Raw genomic sequence first — 20,941 nt, forward strand, 5'->3', positions numbered from 1 at the left:
GAATCCATTTTAGAATGCGACTATAACGTAACAAAATGTGGGATACCTTCAGAATGCACTGTAGGATTCTAATAGGTGTAATGCAGATCATTATGCATGTATATTCCTTCAGCCAAATCACAGGTAGGTCTTTGCAAATATGAGCAAATCAGCCATTCTATGCAGTACTGTATTATACAGTGTGAAGTTAATTTAATGTGTTTGTATTGAGTGGAAGTGTGAATATCAGTGACAGTTGTTTTGCGTAGCACATGCGCAGAATGTTTACACAACTGGAACAAGCATCTGGGGGGGGGGGACAGGATTAGAGGTCGGCCGATGATGATTTTTCAACGCCAATACCGATTTATTGGAGGACCAAAAATAAAAGCCAATACCGATTAATCGGCCGATTATATTTATTTATTTATTTATTTATTTATTTGCAATAATGACCATTACAACAATACTGAATGAACACTTGTTTTAAGTTAATATAATACATTAATAAAATCAATTTAGCCTCAAATAAATAATGAAACATGTTCAATTTGGTTTAAATAATGCAAAAACAAAGTGTTGGAGAAGAAAGTAAAAGTGCAATATGTGCCATGTAAGAAAGCTAACGTTTAAGTTCCTTGCTCAGAACATGATGGTTCCTTTTAACATGAGTCTTCAATATTTCCAGGTAAGACGTTTTAGGTTGTAGTTATTATAGGAATTATAGGACTATTTCTCTTTATACCATTTGTATTTAATTAATCTTTGACTATTGGATGTTCTTATAGGAACTTTAGTATTGCCAGTGTAACAGTATAGCATCCGTCCCTCTCCTCGCTCCTACCTGGGCTCGAACCAGGAACACAACGACAACAGCCACCCTCGAAGCAGCGTTACCCATGCGGAGCAAGGGGAACAACCACTCCAAGTCTCAGAGCGAGTGACGATTGAAACACTATTAGCGCGCACCCCGCTAACTAGCTAGCCATTTCACTTCGGTTACATTAGCCTCATCTCGGGAGTTGATAATCTTGAAGTCATAAACTGCGCAATGCTTGACGCATAACGAAGAGCTGCTGGCAAAACGCACGAAAGTGCTGTTTGAATGAATGCTTACGAGCCTGCTGCTGCCTACCGCTCAGTCAGATACTTGTATGCTCAGTCAGATTATATGCAACGCAGGACACGCTAGATAAACTAGTAATATCATCAACCATGTGTAGTTAACTAGTGATTATGATTGATTGATTGTTTTTTATAAGATAAGTTTAATGCTAGCTAGCAACTTACCTTGGCTTACTGCATTCGCATAACAGGCAGTCCTCCTTGTGGAGTGCAACGAGAGGCAGGTGGTTATAGCGTTGGACCAGTTAACTGTAAGGTTGCAAGATTGGATCCCCCGAGCTGACAAGGTGAAAATCTATTAACCCACCGTTCCTAGGCCGTCATTGAAAATAAGAATGTGTTCTTAACTGACTTGCCTAGTTAAATAAAGATTAAATAAAGGTGTAAAAAAATCAGTTTCCAGAAATACCGATTTCCGATTGTTATGAAAACTTGAAATCGGCCCTAATTAATCGGCCATTCCGATTAATCGATCGACCTCTACTAGGTTAACTTGCATTAATTTGTGGAATTAAATTGCTGCGTTTGTATTTATCACATGAGCACAGCATACAGCCTAGTTTGAGGAGTGGAATAGCCTACCACCTGTCAGACAGTGTGAGAGTAGCTCCTCAAAAAAGCTCTAAGCTACTGGAGGGAAGCCTGCTTGTGTGTCAGCACAGTCATTGCAGAACAAATAACAATTCTAAGTGCAATGCGTGTTAACTTTGGTGACCACGATTTAAAAAGGAGCTATTTTTATTTCTTAATCTCACCTCGTAATGCGCTCCTCCAGTTTTCCATTCAGATGCATAGTCAACGGTCGGCTGTCTGGGGTCTATCAGCTCATCACGCACCACTTTGCAACGTGAGCTTGAGGCAGTACAAATGTTTGAAACCTAAACATTTTACATTACTTCAAATAATGAGGCATGTCTTATGTTGCTTCAGAGTAGCCAAAATTCAACCTTAGAAACATGGAGGCAATTATTTTATAAAGACCAGCATTTCTCTCCTATTATATTGATTTTCATAACTTTCTATTCGTTGTCCAGAAGCCAAAGGCACAATCCTAGTCATATTAACAACCCATCCTAGTAGTTGCATCTTTAGATTCCCCCTTTAAGTTTCTATCTCTGCATATGGAACTGCTAGCATTAGGTGCCCTGTTTAGAATTGTGTTTTCCGCCAGTTGCATTTTGGCAAATGTTTGAAGATGAGGTTTTGTTAGCTGCTTCATTACTGGAGTTGCATGTTCAATAATAGGCTATAGCCTTCTCACTGTTAGACGATAGGCTTGCTAATGTTGCATGTTCAATAATAGGCTATAGCCTTCTCACTGTTAGACGATAGGCTTGCTAATGTTGCATGTTCAATAATAGGCTATAGCCTTCTCACTGTTAGACGATAGGCTTGCTAATGTTGCATGTTCAATAATAGGCTATAGCCTTCTCACTGTTAGACGATAGGCTTGCTAATGTTGCATGTTCAATAATAGGCTATAGCCTTCTCACTGTTAGACGATAGGCTTGCTAATGTTGCATGTTCAATAATAGGCTATAGCCTTCTCACTGTTAGACGATAGGCTTGCTAATGTTGCATGTTCAATAATAGGCTATAGCCTTCTCACTGTTAGACGATAGGCTTGCTAATGTTGCATGTTCAATAATAGGCTATAGCCTTCTCACTGTTAGACGATAGGCTTGCTAATGTTGCATGTTCAATAATAGGCTATAGCCTTCTCACTGTTAGACGATAGGCTTGCTAATGTTGCATGTTCAATAATAGGCTATAGCCTTCTCACTGTTAGACGATAGGCTTGCTAATGTTGCATGTTCAATAATAGGCTATAGCCTTCTCACTGTTAGACGATAGGCTTGCTAATGTTGCATGTTCAATAATAGGCTATAGCCTTCTCACTGTTAGACGATAGGCTTGCTAATGTTGCATGTTCAATAATAGGCTATAGCCTTCTCACTGTTAGACGATAGGCTTGCTAATGTTGCATGTTCAATAATAGGCTATAGCCTTCTCACTGTTAGACGATAGGCTTGCTAATGTTGCATGTTCAATAATAGGCTATAGCCTTCTCACTGTTAGACGATAGGCTTGCTAATGTTGCATGTTCAATAATAGGCTATAGCCTTCTCACTGTTAGACGATAGGCTTGCTAATGTTGCATGTTCAATAATAGGCTATAGCCTTCTCACTGTTAGACGATAGGCTTGCTAATGTTGCATGTTCAATAATAGGCTATAGCCTTCTCACTGTTAGACGATAGGCTTGCTAATGTTGCATGTTCAATAATAGGCTATAGCCTTCTCACTGTTAGACGATAGGCTTGCTAATGTTGCATGTTCAATAATAGGCTATAGCCTTCTCACTGTTAGACGATAGGCTTGCTAATGTTGCATGTTCAATAATAGGCTATAGCCTTCTCACTGTTAGACGATAGGCTTGCTAATGTTGCATGTTCAATAATAGGCTATAGCCTTCTCACTGTTAGACGATAGGCTTGCTAATGTTGCATGTTCAATAATAGGCTATAGCCTTCTCACTGTTAGACGATAGGCTTGCTAATGTTGCATGTTCAATAATAGGCTATAGCCTTCTCACTGTTAGACGATAGGCTTGCTAATGTTGCATGTTCAATAATAGGCTATAGCCTTCTCACTGTTAGACGATAGGCTTGCTAATGTTGCATGTTCAATAATAGGCTATAGCCTTCTCACTGTTAGACGATAGGCTTGCTAATGTTGCATGTTCAATAATAGGCTATAGCCTTCTCACTGTTAGACGATAGGCTTGCTAATGTTGCATGTTCAATAATAGGCTATAGCCTTCTCACTGTTAGACGATAGGCTTGCTAATGTTGCATGTTCAATAATAGGCTATAGCCTTCTCACTGTTAGACGATAGGCTTGCTAATGTTGCATGTTCAATAATAGGCTATAGCCTTCTCACTGTTAGACGATAGGCTTGCTAATGTTGCATGTTCAATAATAGGCTATAGCCTTCTCACTGTTAGACGATAGGCTTGCTAATGTTGCATGTTCAATAATAGGCTATAGCCTTCTCACTGTTAGACGATAGGCTTGCTAATGTTGCATGTTCAATAATAGGCTATAGCCTTCTCACTGTTAGACGATAGGCTTGCTAATGTTGCATGTTCAATAATAGGCTATAGCCTTCTCACTGTTAGACGATAGGCTTGCTAATGTTGCATGTTCAATAATAGGCTATAGCCTTCTCACTGTTAGACGATAGGCTTGCTAATGTTGCATGTTCAATAATAGGCTATAGCCTTCTCACTGTTAGACGATAGGCTTGCTAATGTTGCATGTTCAATAATAGGCTATAGCCTTCTCACTGTTAGACGATAGGCTTGCTAATGTTGCATGTTCAATAATAGGCTATAGCCTTCTCACTGTTAGACGATAGGCTTGCTAATGTTGCATGTTCAATAATAGGCTATAGCCTTCTCACTGTTAGACGATAGGCTTGCTAATGTTGCATGTTCAATAATAGGCTATAGCCTTCTCACTGTTAGACGATAGGCTTGCTAATGTTGCATGTTCAATAATAGGCTATAGCCTTCTCACTGTTAGACGATAGGCTTGCTAATGTTGCATGTTCAATAATAGGCTATAGCCTTCTCACTGTTAGACGATAGGCTTGCTAATGTTGCATGTTCAATAATAGGCTATAGCCTTCTCACTGTTAGACGATAGGCTTGCTAATGTTGCATGTTCAATAATAGGCTATAGCCTTCTCACTGTTAGACGATAGGCTTGCTAATGTTGCATGTTCAATAATAGGCTATAGCCTTCTCACTGTTAGACGATAGGCTTGCTAATGTTGCATGTTTCCGTTAAGCTCTTAATGAAAAATGTCTGGTCCTTGTATGCATGACCGCTTAATGAGGGTCTGTTAGTCGGCAGCAAAATTGACCGAAATTTGCTTCCCTACTTTGTACAGTCACTCGCTCTCGCTGTCTCGCTCTCGCTGTCTCCCTCACTGGGCTGGTGAGATAGAGATGCCATTGCAGACAGAAGTGTGTAGTAATGATGGGAGAGTTAGCTCTGTGTCAAGGCCCTATATACCTGTACTACAGAGGGAAATGATGCTTCACGATGCACATCAACCCTGTCACCTCTCTGCCTGGACCATCTCACTGTCTTTTGCTGCTATACCTCCACATCAAATGGTATCTGCCACAACACATTCTTTAAGAGGGGTGTGAGCATCTGTGAGTGAGTGTATAGGGGGGTGCGTCTGTGAGTGAGCGTATATGGGGGGTGAGCATCTGTGTGAGCGTATAGGGGGGTGAGCATCTGTGAGTGAGCGTATAGGGGGTGAGCATCTGTGAGTGAGCGTATAGGGGGGTGAGCATCTGTGAGTGAGCGTATATGGGGGGTGTGTCTGTGCGTATAGGGGGTGAGCATCTGTGAGTGAGCGTATAGGGGGGTGAGCATCTGTGAGTGAGCGTATATGGGGGGGGTGTCTGTTTGAGCTTATAGGGGGGTGAGCATCTGTGAGTGAGCGTATAGGGGGGTGAGCATCTGTGAGTGAGCGTATAGGGGGGTGAGCATCTGTGTTTGAGCGTATATGGGGGGTGTGTCTGTTTGAGCGTATAGGGGGTGAGCATCTGAGTGAGGGTATAGGGGGGTGAGCATCTGTGAGTGAGCGTATAGGGGGGTGAGCATCTGTGAGTGAGCGTATATGGGGGGTGTGTCTGAGCGTATAGGGGGGTGAGCATCTGTGAGTGAGGGTATAGGGGGGTGAGCATCTGTGAGTGAGCGTATAGGGGGGTGCGTCTGTGAGTGAGCGTATATGGGGGGTGCGTCTGAGCGTATAGAGGGGTGAGCATCTGTGAGTGAGGGTATAGGGGGGTGAGCGTATAGGGGGGTGAGCATCTGTGAGTGAGGGTATAGGGGGGTGAGCATCTGTGAGTGAGCGTATAGGGGGTGAGCATCTGTGAGTGAGCGTATAGGGGGGTGAGCATCTGTGAGTGAGGGTATAGGGGGGTGAGCATCTGTGTGAGCGTATAGGCGGGTGAGCATCTGTGAGTGAGCGTATAGGGGGGTGAGCATCTGTGAGTGAGCGTATAGGGGGGTGCGACTGTGTTTGAGCGTATAGTGGGGGTGCGTCTGTTTGAGCGTATAGTGGGGGTGCGTCTGTTTGAGCGTATATGGGGGGTGCGTCTGTGTTTGAGCGTATAGTGGGGGTGCGTCTGTGTGAGCGTATAGTGGGGGTGCGTCTGTGTTTGAGCGTATAGGGGGGATGCGTCTGTGTTTTAGCGTATAGGGGGGGTGCGTCTGTTTGAGCTTATGGGGGGGGGGGTGTTTGTGTGTGCATATAGGACGGATCTGTGTGTAAGCATATTTGGGGGGGAGGGGTGGGTATATCTGTGTGAGCCTGTAGGGGGGGTGTATCTGTGTGTTAGCGTATCGGGGGGGTGTTTCTGTGTGTGAGTGTATAGGGGGTGGGGGTTTATCTGTGTGTTAGTGTATCGGGGAGGGTGGGGGGTGTTTCTGTGTGCGAGCGTATGGAGGGGGGTGTTTCTGTGTGCGAGCGTATGGAGGGGGGTGTTTCTGTGTGCGAGCGTATGGAGGGGGGTGTTTCTGTGTGCGAGCGTATGGAGGGGGGTGTTTTTGTGTGTTAGCGTATGGAGGGGGGTGTTTGTGTGTGAGCCTATAGGGGGGGTGTATCTGTGTGTGAGCGTATCGGGGGGTGGTGTTTCTGTGTGCTAGCGTATAGGGGTGTTTCTGTGTGAGTGTATGGGGGGGGTGTCTGTGAGCGTATTGGGGCAGTGTATCTGTGTGTGAGCGTATTGGGGGGGTGTATATGTGTGTGAGAGTATTGGGGGGGTTTATCTGTGTGTGAGCCTGTAGGGGGGGGTGTATCTGTGTGTGAGCGTATTGGGGGGGTGTATCTGTGTGTGTGTGTGTGTGTGAGTGCATGTGTAGCTAGTAGTGATGCACCGAAATTACATTTTTGGCAGATATCCAATATTTTTCTTGCCAGAAAAGTGATACTGATATTTACAATTTTTGGGACCTTTTAAACATTCTAGTACAGTCAAATAGTTAACACACACACATGGACGTAGCAGTCTACTGCACTGCATCTCGGTGCAAGAGGCGTCACTACAGTCCCTGGTTCGAATCCAGACTGCATCACATCTGGCAGTGATTGGGAGTCCCATAGGGTGGTGCACAATTTGCCCAGCGTCGTCCATGTTTGGCCGGGGTAGGCCATCATTGTAAATAAGAATTTGTTCTTAATTGACTTGCCTAAATGAAGGTTACACACACCACACTGACCAAAAAGTTATTTTGTTGGCATTTACGCATGTCCCCATTACCAGTAAAACAAAATCAAAACCTATTTCTTTCACTTGCTGTGTTGTTTCGTTGTTCATTTGTTCAGTCGTTTCATTCTCATCCAGGATACTATGGAATGCTGTTTGGGTCTTTGCATGTCAAATATGCTTGTTGACCAATCAGGACCTGAATATGACACACAATAATTTTTTTACCCCCTTTTTCTCCCCAATTTTCGTGGTATCCAATTGTTAGTCGTTACTGTCTTGTCTCATCGCTACAACTCCCGTACGGGCTCGGGAGAGACTAAGGTCAAGAGCCACGCGTCCTCCGAAACACAACCCAACCAAGCCACACTGCTTCTTAACACAGCGCGCATCCAACCCGGAAGCCAGCCGCACCAATGTGTCGGAGGAAACACCGTACGCCGAGCAACCTGGTCCGTGTGCACTGCGCCCGGCCCACTACAGGAGTCGCTAGTGCGCGATGAGTCAAGGATATCCCTACCGGCCCAAACCCTCCCTAACCCGGACGACGCTAGGCCAATTGTGCGTCGCCCCATGAACCTCCCGGTTGCGGCTGGCTGCGACAGAGCCTGGGCTCGAACCCAGAGTCTCTGGTGGCACAGATAGCACTGCTTAGACCACTGCGCCACCCGTGAGGCAACGTGTACATTTTTTACGTAGTTATTGCATTGATTACACTATAACGGTTCATCGATACGTATGCTATGATGCTGGTAAAGTTGTTTCGTGCACCTACAATGCTGGTCATTTAAAAAGCTAGCTAGCTCATGGATGCAAACTATGTTCTTCCCCAAAAACATAGCAAAGTGACATGTTTCAGTAGCTATAGTTAGCTAGCTAACTAACTATAGCTAGGTGTCATCTAAAATAACTCTAATTTATAAGACAGTTCTTATTTGATTAATGGTGGTCGGACCCATCTATGTGAATCTAGCCACAATAGTGGACATTGCAGTTAGCCTTCAAAATAAAAGTATGTCCATTGACAGTGATGCAAATCAATACAAATAGTATAATTATGAGGTTGGAATGTTGTACACTGTACAGCCTTACCCCATGTCATTGATCTACAATCCATAGGTATCAGTCCTCAGTGCCACCCAGAGAACATTTGCGTCATAACTCTTATTGCGGGACTCTGTAACAACAGTGAATTGAGACATTTACTGTCAACATGTGTATTGAACACTATTCCAGAGGAAAAACAATGCTGCGTGGGTGTTTTGGAGTCTGATAACTCTGAGGACGTTGGGAAGAAATATTTTGGGTATTGAGTAGACTGATACCTAATTTCAATGATCCCCAATCCTTAGGTAAAGCTGTACAGTGCAATATGAATGTCAATACACACAATAGGTTGACTGGGGAGGTGATTTCACACAGTGACTGTCCTGAGATAAGAGCTACAATGCTAATATGTGTGTAAACTCTTCACAGTTGTGTTCTTTGGGTGTCACTGAGTAGACTGATACCCCATTTCATTGCTTCACATTCCAACCTCGTTTAACATTACCTTGTCTAAATATGGCATGATTCCACAAATTGTAACCTTCTGCATCACTTTCAAAGAGGTACTTTTATTTTGAAGGCAAACTGCAAATTCCACTATTGTGCCAAATCCTTATTGTGGCTACCTTCACAAAACATAACCAGGTCCGGTCGAGCCTCACTAGCCATATGAAGCTAACTGGCTGCTTATAACGTTAGCTTTGGGCAACAGGGTTAAGTAGCTGGCTAGCTATTTATTTTCATGAACTGATGTTCAATTTCAATAGGTGAACAACAAGTGGCAACCTAGCTAATACTTACTCACAAGGATTCCTAAATCATTGCTAAGAATAATGAAAATGACTGCAGTTTCTACTAGTCATTGTTTTCAAGCTGGTTGTATTGGTGCTAGCTTAGTACCAGCTAAAGCTAGCTACCCCAGAAGTTGTGGTCGAACAAATGCTTTATTCCCAATGCGGTATTGTAAACACATTGTTCGTGGCTGGTGTTCGCTTGTTTGCAGACTTTTGTAGAGCTTTGACAGTGTTACTGATAGTTGGTGGCGTTTGACTTACACAACATTATATAATAGAACTGTTATTTGACGTGTCAAATGAAAAGCTTATTTAACACTTCAAATAGTGTTATTGTCAAATAGTGTGGTTTGATGTCGATCTGTTTTTTGACACGCAAAGACCCAAACGACATTCCATAGTATGTTGTGAAGCTAATAGCAGTGACGCTATTACTGTGTAACTCTGGTAGGGCAACGTGTACCGGTGCTCGACCAGTCGGCGAAAGCCAACATCACCCATTTCAGAGAACGGTTGATTGTCAAAAGCAATGAATTCCATTATCTTGGTGTTAATTGATTTCGCCTGTGAGGTGTCTCGCTGAAATGTTCTTACTCTTTCAAATGACTTGTTGACTGCTTGATCCACACAGCGGACATTGTGGGTTAGGTTAGGAATGCTGTGTTGCACGTGTAGCGCCATTTGACTTGCCATCATTACGTCATGTACCTACGTTATATAGGTCTGCACGTCAGCTTTGACATCGGTTTTGCACATCAGTGTTAAACTGGACATCGGGCTGATACAGATGTTGGCATTTTTAGATAATATCGGCCGATTCTGATATGTTTACCGATAGGGATGCAGGATATAGTTGCTAGCTTATCAATTAGCCTTTAACTGAATCAATAAGCACAGCAGTAGTAAGCAGGTTATCTTTCTCTCCTCTTTTCCACTTTGCCTTTTGGTCTCTACCTCCTGAGGTTATGAAGAGACACTGCTCACAACAGCTCCGTTAACAACCGCACACTCAGTCATATCGTGTGTGTGTGTGTGTGTGTGTGTGTGTGTGTGTGTGAGGGAGCGGGTGCTTTTTTTGTATGTGTTACTGTGAGATGGCCTCATGCTTTAAATAACCTCTTCTTCCTTTGTTATGGAGGACAGAGTTAACGTGTGTGTGGAGTGAGAGTCACTCAATCATAGAGAAGAGAAGTGAAAATGCCAATCTCCTAAAATCCACTGTCCCCTGATCCCTTCTCTTCTACCATTCTTCTTACTTACATCCTCATCTCTCCTATCCTCTCTCCTAACCTATAGTAGCGTAGTTTCTCTCAAGGTTTCTACCTAGGCAGGGATTTCCCACTGGCTGTGGTAACCTGTGCTTCTTGGTGGAGAATTAAACCTAGCAGCTCACAGCTCTCAATCAATTGATCAGATTGCGTTTGATAGTGCGTCATTGACTCTTTAATCAGTAGTGTGGAAAAAGAAAGAATGATTTGGAGATAAGGGGGAAGAGGGAGGTGATTGAAGTGTCAAGAGAAAAGGGCTCGTAGGCTAGTTGTTGTTTTTCACCTCAGGGGTGTGCTCAGCCGCGTGTTTTTCACCACAGAGGGGTGTGCTCAGCCGTGTGTTTTTCACCACAGAGGGGTGTGCTCAGCCGCCTGTTTTTCACCACAGAGGGGTGTGCTCAGCCGTGTGTTTTTCACCACAGAGGGGTGTGCTCAGCCGCCTGTTTTTCACCACAGAGGGGTGTGCTCAGCCACGTGTTTTTCACCACAGAGCTAGTTAGTCACCAACGCCTGGTTAGTTGGTAAACTCAGAGCATTTCGCTCTCAGAGCGTTCAGAGTGCACACTGGACGCTCTGGCCAAGGAGTAGGGTTGATCCGAGCGTTCTGATCTGACAACAGCAGTCAAGCTGGTTAGGCTGTTGTCATGTTATCCAGAGCTTTGGTGACTAACTGTGCTGCTGGCAACAATTTAATAACACTTTTTTTTGCCAACGCTTACTGACACCGGACATCTGAAATCGGAGTAGATAGCCAGAGCTACGTCTATCGACAGTTGTCACAGTGACATCATAACCATTCTATTGAAATAGTTACTTGCAAAGTGGAATCTTTTATTTAGACATCTAGCTAGCTAAACAATGAACCATAATCCCAACTCATAACGTTACTACCCTGCATGCCACTAACCAACAAGGTTCAATGTTAGTTAGCTAACATTAGGCTATAACTAGCAATGCAAATGGATTTTGAGATACAAATAATATTACTAAACAGGTCAGACAAGTAATGTTAGCCAGCCAGCTAACAGTATACTTTAATTAACTTAAAATTAAATTTAAATGACTTCTGACAAAATTTGAAACTTGTAATATCTGAAAATGTAGCTAGCTAGACTCTCTTACATGGATGGACTTCTCCCTCTCTGTCACGGATGCCATGGTTGCCCTTAATTTGAAGATGTAATCCGGAGACAGGTGTTTTTTTTACAACATCCTTGTGTGTTCTCTTTACGACTCTCCATATTTGCATACGTTCAAATGGCTCTCATGTGAAATAGTGACGCCAACATATGCCACCTAGCTTCCTGAAACCAGCCACATATATATTTACTCTAATAAACAAAAATATACTTCCACAACAGACATGAACTTTTATTTTCACTGATTGCCATCTGAGATGTGAAATATCTCTGCTGATGATGTGGTGTATCGGCTGTAACAACACATGCACACGTGTCGTGAAGGCTATGATGCGGTTACCGTGGCAACACACAGGCTTTTTTTGCGAGCTGTTCAGATGGGCTTCAGTAGATTGTGTGTGTGTGTCCTAGTGTGTGTAAACGTTTGTGTTAGTGATACGTAGATAATAATGCAGACAATAGAGATGTAAGATGACGCTCACCCCCTGTAATTGTGGTTCATTTCAAGCACATTGCAATGTGTGTGTCTGATAGGGGATTTGCTCAATGAGATGAGGACATTGTTCTCTTACTAAGGCTAATCCACTAGAAAGGCCTACTTCTCCAAATGAAAGGTGTGTGTGTGAATGACCCCAGAAGCTTTATTTACAATGATATTACCTTTCCTACTTTTAGTTAGGTCAAAACACACACACACACACCTAAAGCTGATGTCATAATGTCAAAGAAACAACTCTGACAGTGTGTATGTGTGTTCTCTGTTTCAGGGTTTCTGCTGTTCAAGGATTTTTGTTTGAATGAAATAGATGAGGCCGTACCACAGCTCAAGTTCTACGAAGAAGTGAGAGAAACACACACCTCTATCTCTGTCTGCCTTTCTCTCTCTCTCCCCTCTGTCTGTCTCTCTCTCTCTCCCCTCTGTCTGTCTCTCTCTCTCTCCCCTCTGTCTGTCTCTCTCTCCCCTCTGTCTGTCTCTCTCTCTCTCCCCTCTGTCTGTCTCTCTCTCTCTCCCCTCTCTCTGTCTCTCTCTCTCTCCCCTCTCTGTCTCTCTCTCTCCCCTGTCTGTCTGTCTCTCTCTCTCCCCTGTCTGTCTGTCTCTGTCTCGCTCTCTCCCTCTCTATAGTCAGTGGTTAGAGAGCAGAAGTCTAGTGTGTGTCAGTTGTATTAAAGGTCATGTGAGATGTTTGAGATTAGGCAAATTTCATGGTGTTTCAGAGGAAGTGTATGTGTGTGTGTGTGTGTGTGTGTGTCAGATTAAGGACTACGAGAAGTTGGATTCTGAAGAGGAGCGGTTGTGTCGTAGCAGACAGATCTATGATGGATACATCATGAAGGAACTCCTCTCCTGTTCACATGTAAGGTCAACATGGGACACAAACCAACACAGTGTAACAAACTCCCCTAAAATGCTGTCATCTCTCAGGGAGGAGGTTGACATGAATTAACACAATGCAACACCCCAACCTATCTAAAACACTTTACATGGTATATTGGACTGGAAATGACTTGTCACATGACCCTCCTCTCTCTCTCCTCCACCCCCCATACTCTTCTCCATTCCCCCTTCTCTCTCTGTCTTGCTGTCGATCTCTCTCTCTCAGGCCTTCTCTAAGAAAGCAGTAGACCACGTTCAGACTCACCTGGCCAAGAAACAGGTGCCTCCCTCTCTCTTCCAGGTAAGGAACACACACACAAACTGCAGCAACAATCTAACTCCTGTGTGTGTCTCTGTGCCGTCCCACATAGTGGGGTTCCGACACACACACACCATAACCTAGTTCTATTATTATGATTATCATGACCATTGGTATTTATCCTGCGACTTGTTACTTTTACCCCTGTTTATATGTACATGTCTACCACAATCCCTCCAGTACCCCTGTTTACATGTACATGTCTACCACAATCCCTCCAGTACCCCTGTTTACATGTACATGTCTACCACAATCCCTCCAGTACCCCTGTTTACATGTACATGTCTACCACAATCCCTCCAATACCCCTGTTTACATGTACATGTCTACCACAATCCCTCCAGTACCCCTGTTTACATGTACATGTCTACCACAATCCCTCCAATACCCCTGTTTACATGTACATGTCTACCACAATCCCTCCAATACCCCTGTTTATATGTACATGTCTACCACAATCCCTCCAGTACCCCTGTTTACATGTACATGTCTACCACAATCCCTCCAATACCCCTGTTTATATGTACATGTCTACCACAATCCCTCCAGTACCCCTGTTTACATGTACATGTCTACCACAATCCCTCCAGTACCCCTGTTTATATGTACATGTCTACCACAATCACTCTAGTAGCCCTGTTAAATGAACATATCTACCTCAATCACTCTAGTAGCCCTGTTAAATGAACATATCTACCTCAATCACTCCAGTAGCCCTGTTAAATGAACATATCTACCTCAATCACTCTAGTAGCCCTGTTAAATGAACATATCTACCTCAATCACTCTAGTAGCCCTGTTAAATGAACATATCTACCTCAATCACTCTAGTAGCCCTGTTAAATGAACATATCTACCTCAATCACTCTAGTAGCCCTGTTAAATGAACATATCTACCTCAATCACTCCAGTAGCCCTGTTAAATGAACATATCTACCTCAATCACTCTAGTAGCCCTGTTAAATGAACATATCTACCTCAATCACTCTAGTAGCCCTGTTAAATGAACATATCTACCTCAATCACTCTAGTAGCCCTGTTAAATGAACATATCTACCTCAATCACTCTAGTAGCCCTGTTAAATGAACATATCTACCTCAATCACTCTAGTAGCCCTGTTAAATGAACATATCTACCTCAATCACTCTAGTAGCCCTGTTAAATGAACATATCTACCTCAATCACTCTAGTAGCCCTGTTAAATGAACATATCTACCTCAATCACTCTAGTAGCCCTGCACATTTGAATGATGGTACTGGCATTGACCTTTTTTCTTCTTCTCGTATTTCACGTTCTTCTTCTTATCTATATTACTACACTTATTGTGCATTGTTGGGAAATAACTCACAAGTTCAGCATTTCACTGTACTGGTTTACACCTGCTGTATCCTGTGCATCGACAATAAAACGTTGAAACTTGAAACGCACAGACTCACAAACTCCTGTTTGTGTTCAGCCGTACATTGTGGAGATCTGTGACAGTCTGCGAGGGATGATCTTCCGCAAGTTCATAGAGAGGTGAGACGGGGGGGAGAGGGAGGAGGGGGGAGACGGGGGGTGGGGGTGTAGAATAAATATGTTGCATACTGGCCAGAGTAATACAGTTTTTCATTGTACCCAGATTTCGAATAAAGTGCTTTATTATCCCTTCATCCATTTGTGTCGTAAGGGAAACGAGTTTCTCCACAGTCAGTAGGTCAGTAGGTCGGGGAATATTTATTTTCTACATGTTTTATCGAACCTGTATTTAACTAGGCAAGTCAGTTAAGAACAAATTATTATTTACAATGATGGCCTGCCTCGGCCAAACCCGGGCGACGCTGGGCCAATTGTGCGCCGCCCTATGGGACTCCCAATCACAGCAGATGTGATACAGCCTGGATTCGAACCAGGGACTCTAGTGACGCCTCTTGCACTGAGATGCAGTGCCTTAGTCCGCTGCGCTGCTCCTTCTTTCTGTCTACCTCTCCTCATCTTTCTTTTTTCTCTCTTTCATCAGTGACAAGTTCACTCGTTTCTGCCAGTGGAAGAATGTGGAGCTGAACATCCATGTGAGTTGTATTTTGTATGTGTGTGTGTTATTCTAACTTACTGTATGGATTGTGGTGATGTTTTGCCTGTGAAAGGCTTTTTCACCTCTTATTGCCTACTGTCTGAAGTGTAACATCACGTCAGCTTCTCTCTCTGTCTTGTTCTCTCTCTCTCCATCTCGCTCGTTCTACATCTCCCCCTCACTCTATCTCTCTCGCCTCTCTTCAGTTGACGATGAATGACTTCAGTGTCCATCGTATCATTGGTCGAGGGGGTTTCGGGGAGGTGTACGGCTGCAGGAAGGCTGACACCGGCAAGATGTGAGTAGCGCAGGAGCATGAACTTGCAGAGAAAGAGGGGTGGTTAAAGTGGAGAAAATAAACATTCACACAATAAATGACTGGAGGGGATAAAAGATCCTACAGGAACAGTGAGTTCTCAGCAGTACAGCACCAGTAAGGTCGTGTGTGTGTGTGTGTCAGGTATGCCATGAAGTGTTTGGATAAGAAGAGGATCAAGATGAAGCAGGGAGAGACTCTGGCTCTGAACGAGAGAATCATGTTGTCCCTTGTCAGCACAGGGGTGAGTCTAACACACCGCTTTCTGTGCACTCTGTTTATACATATGTATATTCACATACACAGTACAAGGGAGTATCATTTTCAGATTGACCTGTCTGACTTTATCATTTAAACACGTCCCCTCCCTCTTTCTCTCTAGGACTGTCCGTTCATAGTGTGTATGACATACGCCTTCCACACACCAGACAAACTCTGTTTCATTCTGGACCTGATGAACGGTAAGACTCCTGAAAGGTGGCAGGTCTCGCCTGGTTCAACCTGCAGGTGAGACACCAGTCACCATGAGGAGTCTCATTGTAGTGGTCTGTCCCTCTGAGGATCATGGTAAAGTACACGGTCACACAGAATGGGACAGGACATCACTGATGGCTCTCTGTCCCTCTGGGCTGATGCGCAACTGACAGTCTCTGACGTGTGTCTGGTTAAGTAGGCTACATCCCCATCTACAGACAATCTCCAATGGATTCAGAGTCTGCGGATGGTAGCACACACACATCACACACACACACAAACACACACACACACACACACACACACTGACCATAGATCACATTTTAGAGAGCAGTTATACACACTGACCATGTATCACATTTAGACAGCAGTTACACACACACTGACCGTAGATCACATTTAGACAGCAGTTAAACACACACACACACACACACCGACCATGGATCACATTTAGACAGCAGTTAACACACACACTGACTAGATCACATTTAGACAGCAGTTACATACACACACACTGACCATAGATCACATTTAGACAGCAGTTAACACACACACCGACCATAGATCACATTTAGACAGCAGTTACACACACACACACACACTGACCATGGATCGCATTTAGACAGCAGTTACACACACACACACTGACCATAGATCACATTTAGACAGCAGTTACACACACACACCGACCATGGATCACATTTAGACAGCAGTTACACACACACTGACCATAGATCACATTTCGACCACAGTTACACACACACACACACTGACCATGGATCACATTTAGAAAGCAGTTACACACGCACACACACACACACACTGACCATAGATCACATTTAGACAGCAGTTAACACACACACACACACTGACCATACATCACATTTAGATAGCAGTTAACACACACACACTGACCATAGATCACATTTAGACAGCAGTTACCACACACACACATTGATCATGGATCACATTTAGAAAGCATTTACACACACACTGACCATAGATCACATTTCGACCACAGTTACACACACACACACACACACACACTGACCATGGATCACATTTAGAAAGCAGTTACACACACACACACACACACACACACTGACCATAGATCACATTTAGACAGCAGTTACACACACACACACACACACTGACCATGGATCACATTTAGACAGCAGTTAACACACACACATACACACTGACCATAGATCACATTTAGACAGCAGTTAACACACACACTGATCATGGATCACATTTAGACAGCAGTTAACATACACACACACACACTGACCATAGATCACATTTAGACAGCAGTTAACACACACACATTGATCATGGATCACATTTAGACAGCAGTTAACATACACACACACACACTGACCATAGATCACATTTAGACAGCAGTTACACAAACACACTGACCATGGATCACATTTAGACAGCAGTTACACACACACACACACACTGACCATGGATCACATTTAGACAGCAGTCAACACACACACACTGACCATAGATCACATTTAGACAGCAGTTACACACACACACACACACTGACCATGGATCACATTAGACAGCGGTTAACACACACACACACACACACACACACACACACACACACTGACCATAGATCACATTTAGATAGCAGTTAACACACACACACACACTGACCATAGATCACATTTAGACAGCAGTTAACACACACACACACACTGACCATAGATCACATTTAGACAGCAGTTAACACACACACACACACACTGACCATAGATCACATTTAGACAGCAGTTACACACACTGACCATAGATCACATTTAGACAGCAGTTAACACACACACACACACTGACCATAGATCACATTTAGACAGCAGTTAACACACACACACACACACACACTGACCATAGATCACATTTAGACAGCAGTTAACACACACACACACACACTGACCATAGATCACATTTAGACAGCAGTTACACAATGACTGAGCTATCGATTAGACTACAGCTCTAAACACACACTGATATCAATATGTCTGCTGCGTTATCCTGAGTGTGTCTCTCAGGGGGAATCTAGATCATGTTGATCAAGTCATACTTCTTATTGTGTCCTGCTGACTCACCCCTGTGTCCTGCTGACTCACCCCTGTGTCCTGCTGACTCACCCCTGTGTCCTGCTGACTCACCCCTGTGTCCTGCTGACTCACCCTGTGTCCTGCTGACTCACCCTGTCCTGCTGACTCACCCCTGTGTCCTGCTGACTCACCCCCTGTGTCCTGCTGACTCACCCCTGTGTCCTGCTGACTCACCCCTGTGTCCTGCTGACTCACCCCTGTGTCCTGCTGACTCACCCCTGTTCCTGCTGACTCACCCCTGTGTCCTGCTGACTCAGCCCTGTGTCCTGCTGACTCACCCCTGTGTCCTGCTGACTCACCCCTGTGTCCTGCTGACTCACCCCTGTGTCCTGCTGACTCACCCCTGTGTCCTGCTGACTCACCCCTGTGTTGGAGAAGGGATGGTTACACTCAGTGACGTGTATTAATTGTGTGTAGGAGGGGACCTACACTACCACCTGTCCCAGCATGGTGTGTTCAGTGAGAAGGAGATGCGTTTCTACGCAGCAGAGATCATCCTGGGACTAGAACACATGCACAACCGCTTCGTTGTCTACAGAGACCTCAAGGTAGGACTCTCCATACACCTTTTAATCACCTCCCCTCTTTCTAGTTGTTCTGTCTAGAGACCTGACTGCTGTATACCTCCTTTATCCCTCTGTTTATCTCTCTCTCTCTCGTTATTAGTCTCTCGCTCTCTCTCTCTCTCGTTATTAGTCTCTCTCTCTTCTCTCTCTCGTTATTAGTCTCTCTCTCTCTCTCGTTATCTCTCTCTCTCGTTATTAGTCTCTCTCTCTCTCTCTCTCTCCCTCTCGTTATTTCTCTCTCTCTCTCGTTATTAGTCTCTCTCTCTCTCTCTCGTTATTAGTCTCTCTCTCTCTCGTTATCTCTCTCTCTCGTTATTAGTCTCTCTCGTTATCTCTCTCTCTCTCGTTATTAGTCTCTCTCTTCTCTCTCTCTCTCTCTCTGTTATTAGTCTCTCTCTTCTCCTCTTCTCTGTCTCTCTCTCTCTCTCTCTCGTTATTAGTCTCTCTCTCTCGTTATTAGTCTCTCTCTCTCTCGTTATTAGTCTCTCTCTCTCTCTCTCTCGTTATTAGTCTCTCTCTCTCTCTCTCTCTCTCTCTCTCTCTCTCCTCGTCTCGTTATTAGTTCTCTCTCTTCTCGTTATAGTCTCTCTTTCTCTCTCTCTCGTTATAGTCTCTCTCTCTCTCTTCTCTCTCTCGGTATTAGTCTCTCTCTCTCTCTCCTTCTCTCTCTGTTATTAGTCTCTCTGCTCTCTCTCGGTTTATTAGTCTCTTCTCTCTCTCTCTTCTCTCTCTCTCGGTTATTAGTCCTGCTCTCTCTCTCTCTCTCTCGTTATTAGTCTCTCTCTCTCTCTCTCTCGTTATTAGTCTCTCTCTCTCTCTCTCTCTCTCATTATTAGTCTCTCTCTCTCTCTCTCTCTCATTATTAGTCTCTCTCTCTCTCTCTCTCTCTCATTATTAGTCTCTCTCTCTCTCTCTCTCTCTCTCATTATTAGTCTCTCTCTCTCTCTCTCTCTCTCTCTCATTATTAGTCTCTCTCTCTCTCTCTCTCTCTCTCTCTCTCTCTCTCTCTCATTATTAGTCTCTCGTTATCTCTCTCTCTCTCTCTCATCTATTTGTCTCTCTATTATGTCTCTCTCTCTCTCTTCTCTCTCTCTCTCTCATTATTAGTCTCTCTCTCTCTCTCTCTCTCTCTCTCTCTCTCTCATTATTAGTCTCTCTCTCTCTCTCTCTCTCTCTCTCGATTTGATTAGTCGTCTCTTCTTCTCTCTCTCTCTCTCTCCATTATTAGTCTCTCTCTCTCTCTCTCTCTCCTCCTCTCCTCTCTCATCATATAGTCTCTCTCTCTCTCTCTCTCTCTCTCTCTCTCTCATTATTAGTCTCTCTCTCTCTCTCTCTCATTATTAGTCTCTCTCTCTCTCTCTCTCATTATTAGTCTCTCTCTCTGCTCTCTCTCTCTCTCTCTCTCTCGTTATTAGTCTCTCTCTCTCTCTCTCTCGTTTTTAGTCTCTCTCTCTCTCGTTTTTAGTATTCTCTCTCTCGTTATCTCTCGTTATCTCTCTTTGGGGATGCAGGGTAGCCTAGTTGGTTAGAGCGTTGGACTAGTAACGGAAGGTTGCAAGTTCAAACCCCCGAGCTGGACAAGGTTACAAAGCTGTCGTTCTGCCCCTTAACAGGCAGTTAACCCACTGTTTCCTAGGCCGTCATTGATAATAAGAATTTGTTCTTAACTGACTTGCCTAGTTAAATAAAGGTAAAATAAAAATATTAGTCTCTCTCTCTCTCGTTTTTAGTCTCTCTCTCTCGTTATTAGTTACATTAGCCCATTAATGTAAGATATGATATTAGATTTGTTGACCTCTCATCTAACTCTCGCTGTCTTCATGTCACAGCCTTGTTCTTCTATAGTTATTGGTTGTTTCCTACGTTGTCATTGATGTCGATAACCTCTTCCTGTATGCCTCCCCCCTTCTATCTCTCTCTCAGCCTGCTAACATCCTATTGGATGAGCATGGTCATGTGCGTATCTCAGACCTGGGTCTGGCCTGTGACTTCTCCAAGAAGAAACCTCACGCCAGCGTGTAAGTACTCAGCCCTACAACCCTGCCCCTGTGGTGTTCTGA

The 20,941-nt window shown here is 43.9% G+C and overlaps 1 protein-coding gene across 1 annotated transcript in view; it reads left to right on the forward strand.

The window, feature by feature from the left end:
• Positions 1 to 20,941, forward strand: part of grk3 (G protein-coupled receptor kinase 3) — a 59,080-nt gene that overhangs the window by 29,070 nt on the left and 9,069 nt on the right. The window contains 10 exon segments of the mRNA XM_031802246.1: positions 12,412 to 12,485; positions 12,898 to 12,999; positions 13,246 to 13,320; positions 14,797 to 14,858; positions 15,340 to 15,391; positions 15,600 to 15,691; positions 15,854 to 15,953; positions 16,092 to 16,170; positions 18,733 to 18,863; positions 20,805 to 20,899. Coding sequence (XP_031658106.1) covers positions 12,412 to 12,485; positions 12,898 to 12,999; positions 13,246 to 13,320; positions 14,797 to 14,858; positions 15,340 to 15,391; positions 15,600 to 15,691; positions 15,854 to 15,953; positions 16,092 to 16,170; positions 18,733 to 18,863; positions 20,805 to 20,899 — 862 coding nt within the window.

This window comes from Oncorhynchus kisutch, linkage group LG23 (genome assembly GCF_002021735.2).
Source record: "Oncorhynchus kisutch isolate 150728-3 linkage group LG23, Okis_V2, whole genome shotgun sequence".
Classification (NCBI taxonomy): Eukaryota; Metazoa; Chordata; class Actinopteri; order Salmoniformes; family Salmonidae; genus Oncorhynchus; species Oncorhynchus kisutch.